General features: G+C 46.2%; 1 protein-coding gene across 1 annotated transcript in view; it reads right to left on the bottom strand.

Moving 5' to 3' along the window:
- Nucleotides 1-5,950: 5,950 nt before the first annotated feature.
- Nucleotides 5,951-8,630, bottom strand: part of LOC143285936 (serine protease 33-like) — a 10,583-nt gene continuing 7,903 nt past the window's right edge. Inside the window, exons 6-8 of the mRNA XM_076593389.1 lie at nucleotides 7,649-7,780; nucleotides 6,954-7,126; nucleotides 5,951-6,160 (exon numbers count right to left, since the gene is read on the bottom strand). Coding sequence (XP_076449504.1) covers nucleotides 5,951-6,160; nucleotides 6,954-7,126; nucleotides 7,649-7,780 — 515 coding nt within the window. The remainder of the gene's footprint in view (nucleotides 6,161-6,953; nucleotides 7,127-7,648; nucleotides 7,781-8,630) is intronic.

Genomic DNA, 8,630 nt, shown 5'->3' with positions numbered 1-8,630 from the left:
TTGTTGTTTTTTTAATTTCATCTTTTAACGCAGACAAAATAACGTGGTATTCTGGCCCCATTTATCATCCTTCCTTACCCCCGAAAACGGAGTATGGCTGCCTACTGGCAGGGTAAAAACGGTCATGCACGTAAAAGCTCCACATGTGTACATACAAGTGAACGTGGGAGTTCCAGCCCATGAAGGAAGAAGAAGAAGAAGAATCCTTTGTTAATACATTTTTCAATCTAGAATGCTGAGAAAAATGGAAAGCCCATATTTGATCTGATTTCAGTCGTACTTCCCAAGCCATTGTAAGGTGACAGCATGAAAAGTAATATATCACCAGGATGCATTCCTGACATTTATATATATATATATATTTCAAACAAGAAGTATTTTCTTCTTTGCTGAATAATTTGTTTATGTATTGTCAAGACTCTCAGAAATATTCATACAGCTCTGTATGATACAGCCTGCACAAACACATGTACACACATACACACGCATACACACACTTATTATAACATACTTTTATCAATTTATTTACAACAGACAGATACATAGACAGACAGACAGATAAACAGACACACACACACACACTCTCACACACACACACACACACACACACACACACTCTCACTCACACACACACACACACACACACACACACACACACACACACACTCACACACACACACACACACACACACACACACACACACACACACACACGCGCGCGCGCGCGCACTCTCTCACACACACACACACACACACACACACACACACACACAGAAGACGGGTCACAGCCCCTTTCACTCACTTGTGAAGTCACTGACAGCCGTGAATTGCAAGGGGACCCTTGACCAGTCACAAGTATGAGCGTGATTCAGGATAGCAGTATTAAAAAGCTTTCAGAGTAACACTTCTTCTTCAGTACCACAGCAGCAACCAAATCACATGACTATTATGTTGATTTTTTTTTCTCTGATCAAAGTGATACTTCCTCTTTAGCACCACAGTAGAGACCTGGTTCAGGGGCATAGCCCCTGCTACTGGTACCTTGTAACCCAGTACTACCTGCCGCATGTAAAGTCTCCCAACGGCGGACCAGGCGGAGGAGGAAACCTTTCCCAACGGCTGTGAAGGCGGAAGAGGATGACCAAAGGGCAGGGGGAGCTCTTATCCTTGGCTGGAAGTCCTCCTAGGAGATGGAGCTCCGAAGAAAAAACCTACACCTGCCGAGGCCGTCCTACACGTGGCAGTATCTGTACCTCTGGGACTGTGAGCGTCGGTAGGCGAGAGAGTGGGGAAGGGACTGCACAACTCCTCCTCACTAAAAAAAAAAGTCACCTGTGCTGGTCAGGCAAACCTCAAAGACCGTGATATAGAAATCGCTTCCTGGGAAACTGATGCCCTTGACCGCTCTCGCTGGAGGATGCTGTGCTCTAGTGGCAAAAAGACGTTTGAAAACAAGAGAGCGCTGGCCATTAAGGAGAAGCGTGAGCGAAGGAAGCAGGGCTCAACTTCTGGAGACGTTTTCCTTTGCAACACCTGTGGGAAGTGCTGCGCATCCAGAATCGGCCTCTTCTCCCATATTAGGACACACACCGACAGATAAGCCTGCCTGCCTTCATCCGTCGGAGCGACGGGAGACTCCATCATCAAAGACCTGATTGCATGATTTGTGTGTGTGTGTGTGTGTGTGTGTGTGTGTGTGTGTGTTCTACTTCTGCAATAATTCCTCTCTTTGACTTAGGGAGTATGACACGTGAGTCACAGTAGGCTTTGCATCTTGTTCTTTCTTGGAAAGCTAAGAAAGTTTTATTTTCAACCGAAAATCAGATTAAAAGTAATGAGTGTTTTAGCTGGTGTGGAGCTGTTCTGTATGTTTTTTTGTAGTACACAAGTGGATATGGTGGGTTCCATATATTAATGCATGTGTGTGTGTGTGTGTGCGTGTATACATGTATGTGTATGCATGATGTGTGTGTGTGTGTGTGTGTGTGTGCGTATGCATGTGTGTGTGTGTGTATGTGTGTCTTCGAGAATATGTGAAACTGAAAGAGTACAGAGGTTGCATGAATATAATATTTGATCTGTGTGTGTGTTGTTTCATTGGGGGTGTGTTTTTGTTTTATTTTGTTTTTCTTTGTTTTTCTAATAAGGTTCTTGGCAATTTATCAACAACCAACACCAAAAAAAATAAATAAATAAAGGAGAAAAAAACATGGGGTGCAGCTGTGTTTGTGTGCGTGCGTGTATGTGTGTGTAAAACATAGGTGTCTACCATTTTCAACTCATGTTTTTTTTGTGTTTTTTTAAATAACCTTAATTAGGTTGTCTTCTCATACACACATGTGTGTGTCCACGGTCAGATTTAAAGTTGGAATTTTTTTCAGAAACTGCAAACGTTAGAAAAAAGCAGACTTGGTAGCCTGACTAATTTAATTAATACCTGTCCCTGGATGTTTGTTGAGCTGTGCCTAGCGCATATGCTTCAGTTCTGCCAGTGCCTGAACCCCCTTCGTGTGTATACGCACGCAGAAGATCAAATACACACGTTAAAGATCCTGTAATCCATGTCAGCGTTTGGTGGGTTATGGAAACATGAACATACCCAGCATGCACACCCCCGAAAACGGAGTATGGCTGCCAACATAGTGGGGGTAAATAAAGAGAAACGGTCACACACGTAAAATGTTAAATGTTACATGTTGAGTGTGTATGTGTGCGTGCCTTAAATATGATTGAACGACACAGGAAACGAATGATGAGCGCCCAATGGCAGCCGTCAGTCGGCTCTACCCAGGTAGGCAGCCTGTTGTGTAAAGGACTCCGTGTTTGTAAAGCGCTTGGCCAAGGATAGACGTTGTATAAGTATCCCTATCATCATAATATGTTTATAGAGCGCTTAGAGCTTGGTCTCCGACCGAGGATAGGCGCTATATAAGTATCCATATCATCATAATGTGTTTGTGAAGCGCTTAGAGCTATATTATCATAATATGTTTATAATATGTTTGTGAAGCGCTTAGAGCTATATCATCATAATATGTTTGTGAAGCGCTTAGAGCTATATCATCATAATATGTTAATAATATGTTTGTGAAGCGCTTAGAGCTATATCATCATATGTTTATAATATGTTTATAAAGGGCTTAGAGCTTGGTCTCCGGCCGAGGATAGGCGCTATGTAAGTATCCATATCAATCAATCAATACGCTTCAGTTCTGAGGAGGCAGGTGGCAGAATCGATAAGACGCTCATCTGCCAATTCAGTGTCCGTGAGGGTCTGGGTTCAAACCCCGCTATTGCCCTTTCTCCCAAGTCTGATGAGACAATGAACTGAGGTCACGTGTGCAGCATGCTAAGACTTGGCACACTGTAAAAGAACCCACGGCAACACAAGTGTTGTCCTCTGAGAAAATTCTGTGGAAAAAATTCACCTCGGGTACACAGATACACACGCATGCAATCATAGTCTGACTAGCATGTTGGGTTGAGCTGCTGTCAGGCATCTGCCTAGCAGATGTGGTGTAGTGTACATGGATTTATCCAAACACAGTGATGCCTTTTTTCAGAAACCGAGAAAGCCACAGAATAAGTGTCCACCATGCTTAAAGTGTCAGTATTTCCAGCCTTTTCTACAGTTATGAGACCTGGACTTTGTACGGAAGACCCATCAGGCATATTGTGAAAATATTGAATGCATATACAAGGGACGTATAACGGTAGAGCACGTTTTAACCCTGCTGTTTAGTAATGAAACCTTTTTTGCCTCCAGAAATTACGGAACACGTGTTACCAGTTTCAAATGTTAACATTTTTTGGAAAAAGTTATATATTTCAAACTGTTCTTTATTAAAGTTAGCTAGTTATGTGTTGAATGGTCCAGTTGGTTGTTTATTGTAGGTCCCCACACGAACCTCTTTTCAAATAATTATCTACAGAAGCAGTGCATACAATGTTTGATTATTGATAATTTTTATGTCCTAATCCCGCTTCCCCCATCCCACCTCTCACACACACCCTTCCAGTATTTTGTTTTTTCTTTCTCCAATCACTGACACTCACCCTCTCCATTTCACACACACACATGTACATGCACGCGTGCGTGCCGGCGCACGCGCGCGCGCGCACACACACACACACACAGATGAAAAAGAGTTTCACAGAAAGTCTTAGTCAAAATAAGTTCTATATTCTGATGCGATTCAGAATGAGAATATTATGCTTAACACCATGCCAAGTATAACTGAGAGGATATCAACAGTCAACACTTTTCTTATACCCCCCCCCAACCCCCGAAACAACAAAAAAACACAACCAAATAACAACCCACACTCTAAAAAAGGAAAAATCATTCGGAAACTGCACATTGGAGAGACCTGGACTTTTAGCACACAATCAGCAGACCAGCGCCGGAATCTGGGAAACAGTTCAGTGTTGTGTTCCAATGACTCCACGGGTTGAGAGAGAAATAGAAGTTAGGCACAAATTAATCAATGAACAGCTGTCCCCTAAAATATATGTATATAATTTATATATATATATATATGAAAAAAAGAACATGTACAAATTTTAGCTAATTGCTCTTGAGATTGGTGTCAGATAAATTCTGCTTTTTGTTCTGAACAGAATGAGGTCAGTGAATCCTGGAATAACATACACACGCACGCGCGCGCGCGCGCACACACACACACACAAACACACACACACACACACACACAAGTCCTGCTGATCCTCCAATACCCCAAAATAAATATATAGATAAATGAATCCTTTTTTTTTTTTTTTTAACCAACAAACTTTTTAGATGAGACGGGGAGAGAAAGTCCCAATAATTAGCCATCCACGCTTCCCTGAACCCAGGTCAGCAAAGACACCCAGACAGGGGGTGAACCTCTCCTGTGCAAGTGGGCCTCACTCACTCACTCACTCACTCATTCCCTCGACCGCTGGGGTCGTTGGGGGGGACATGAGGAAGATGTCATAGCTCGCCACGCCGTTCTGTTGGCAGCTGTCGTGAGGAGATCTGGCATCGTCATTTTGGTCCATTCCTTGACGTTGTCGGACCAGCTCTTTCTACCGTCTGCGCCCTCCCTCTACAGTCCCTTGCAGGATGGTTTTGGAGAGAGTGTTATGTCGTATGACGTGACCAAACCATGCCATCTTCCGTCGTTTGACAGTCGCCAGCAGTGGTTCTTGGGGTCCAACAAGGTTGCTGACCAGGTTCCGCACATAGTCATTGGTCTTGTGCTCCTTGTAGGAGATGTGTAGTAGTATCCTCTAGCACTTAGTTTCGAATGATTGGATTCTTCTTTCTGTTTCTGCCATCAGTGTCCATGTCTCACATCCACATAAGAGGATGGAGACCACTAGTGACTTGTAGAGCAGGAATTTTGTGTGGAATCTGATGTTGCTCTTCCATACCCTGTTCAAGTGGGCCTACTTATATTGAATAGTATTTTAATTGTTATGTAGTAGCAGTTCTCCTCGATTTGACTTCTTTCCTCAGTGATAGCTGACAGCAACGAGGGAAAAAAAACAAAAACAGGAAGGGGTGGGGGTAGGGAGAAGAAGGGAGGTGGGTAAGAAACATGTATGTGAACCTGCACTTTGTGTGTGTGTGTGTGTGTGTGTGTGTGAGGAAGAGATAGACTGTGTGTGTGTGTGTGTGTGTGTGTGAGGAAGAGATAGACTTTGTGTGTGTGTGTGTGTGTGTGTGTGTGTGTGTGTGTGTGTGCGCGCGCGTGCGTGTATGTGTATGTGTATGTGTATGAGCGACACAGGAATCATGCCTGTGCAACTCGAACAGTGCATCTGCAGTGAAAGTCAAGTGATTTTCTCACATCTAAGGAACAACAACAACAACAACAGCAACAACACACCCTATGATCCCATCCACCCACCCCACACTAACTGATCTCCCACCCGCCCACCCCGTCAACAACTCCGACGTGGCAGTTCAGCCACCCCATGCTGCTCGGGTGGCTCCTTGAAGGCTGGAGATGGCGGTTCGAATCCAGCTGAGGTAGTATGGAATGTAGGCATAGAATGCTGGCTCACCTCTCTCGCCACACCCAAAACCGCTGGACACCAGTCCGAACAGAGCATAGTACAGGCCACCCCCCGAGGAATCTGACTGCACGCACATGAGGCCGCTTCCTGAATCTCCCTGTTGATCAAATGACGATTTCATCGTTTATTCACTCCCGCTGTTTACGATAAAAATCAAACAAACAACTTATCTGGTGAGTGTATGCAAAAAGCATTCAAGAATAATGTCATAAAAATTTAATGGAATATCACTGTTAATCAGTCATTGTTTATCTACTCCGCTGTTTACGATAAAACAAACAAACAAACAAAAAACACATCTGGTGAGTATGCAAAAATCATTCAAGCATAACATCATCAAAATTCAATGAAATATCCCTGTCAATCAACGAACGATTTCATCGTTTATTTACTCCGCTGTTTACAAACAAAACAGCAACATATCTGGTTAGGGTGTGTAAAAAAAATCATTCAAGGAAAACGCCCTAAAATTTCGATGGAACAGTTGCAAAACCAACTGAGTTATAATTGATGAGGATATACAAAACTCATTCAAGGACAACGTCTTCTACTACTACTATTACTACTACTACTACTACGACGACGATGACAACTACTACTACTAACTTGACAACAACAACAACTACTACTACTACTGATAATGATGATAATGACAAGGACAATAATAACAACAATACTACTACAACTACTGATACTGACGACGACAATAACAACAGTACTACTACTACTACTACTGATGATAATAATGATAATAATAACAATGATGATGATAATAATAATCATAACGACGACGACAACAACAACGATGATGATAATGATGGTAATCAGAAGAAGAAGAAGAAGAAGAAAGAGAAAAATGTGGGTGGACCCGTGACAGAGACGGCACCCACCCTGCAGGAGTCCATCCCGCCAGAGGTGCCATTGGCGGCACACAGGACGCCGGGAGAGAGGTAGCTGGAGATGTTGTAGATGGGCGTGGTTCTCTGGAACACCGCCTCGCACTGCGTGTGGTTGTACGTCATCAGGTCCACCTCCATCAGGGCTTCCGGTACCCCCTGGAAGTCTGCACAAACACGTCACGTCACGTGACGTGATGCTTACGTCATCCACTACACCACACGTCATCGGACCTACGTCATCCCACACGTCATCGGTCTACGTCATCCCGCACGTCATCGCGTAATAGCCGAGTGATTTTAAAGCGTTGGACTTTCAAACTGAGCTTCGTCATTCACACACGTCATCGCGTCCTCTTCTCCTTCTTATCAAGTGTGTGTGTGTGTGTGTGTGTGTGTGTGTGTGTGCTGAAACTGACCCCCCCCCCCACACACACACATACAAACAGAGAGGGAGAGGGAGAGAGAGAGATAAAAGACAGACAGACAGATAGATAGATAGAGAGACAGATATATCTGTGTGTGTGTGTGTGTCTGTGTCTGTGTCTGTGTGTGTCTTGTGTGTCTGTCTGTGTCTGTATCTGTGTGTCTCAGTGTGTCTCTCTGTGTCTGTCTCAGTGTCTGTGCATTCTATATCATCATCATCATTACTGTATGATGACTACCATCACCCACAGTTATTCACCCACATGCCAGCGCTCCCCATCCAGCCACAGTGCATCGTGAGGGCGGCACGTCGCGGGCAGAAGGCAGACACACCTGGGACACGTTGCTGTGGAACTCCAGGGGACTGGACAGGCGGAGCACAGCGATGTCGTTCACTGCCACACACACCACACACACCACACCAACAACACGCCATGACAATCACCTCGCCAGCCAGTGTTGGTGGTGATGTATGGTGATGAGGAAGAGGAGGAGTAGGAGGAGGAGGAGAAGAAGGAGGAGGGGTGGGGTAGGAGGATGAGCATGGTGAGGAGGAGGAGAAGGAGGGGGAGGAGGAGAAGGAGGGGGAGGAGGAGGAGGAGGGGGGGGGAAGATGAGCATGGTGAGGAGGAGGAGGAGAAGGAGGGGGAGAAGGAGGAGGAGGGGGAGGAGGAAGAGGAGGGGGGAGGAGGAGGAGAAGGAGGTGGAGGAGGAGGAGAAGGAGGGGGAATGAGGGGGAGGAGGGGGAGAGGGAGAGGAGGAGGAGGAGGAGGAGGAGGGGGAGAGGGAGGAGAAGGAGGGGGAGAAGGAGGAGAAGGAGGGGGAGGAGGAGGAGAAGGAGGAGAAGGAGGGGGAGAAGGAGGAGGAGGGGGAGGAAGAAGAGGTGGGGGAGGAGGAGGAGAAGGGGGAGGAGGGGGAGGGGGAGGAGAAGGAGGGGGAGGATGGGGAGAGGGAGGAGGAGGAGGAGAAGGAGGGGGAGAGGGAGGAGGAGGAGGAGGGGGAGGAGGAGGAGGAGGGGGAGGAGGAGAAGGAGGGGGAGGAGGAGGAGGAGGAGGAGGGGGAGGATGAGGAGGGGGAGGAGGAGGGGGAGGAGGAGGGGGAGGAGGAGGGGGAGGAGAGGGGGAGGAGGAGGAGGGGGAGGAGGAGGAGGAGGGGGAGGAGGAGGGGGAGGAGGAGGGGGAGGAGAGGGGGAGGAGGAGGAGGGGGAGGAGGAGGAGGAGGGGGAGGAGGAGGAGAGGAGGAGGG

The sequence above is a fragment of the Babylonia areolata genome, chromosome 9, assembly GCF_041734735.1.
Source record: "Babylonia areolata isolate BAREFJ2019XMU chromosome 9, ASM4173473v1, whole genome shotgun sequence".
Classification (NCBI taxonomy): Eukaryota; Metazoa; Mollusca; class Gastropoda; order Neogastropoda; family Buccinidae; genus Babylonia; species Babylonia areolata.
This window is presented reverse-complemented; position numbering and strand designations above follow the sequence as displayed.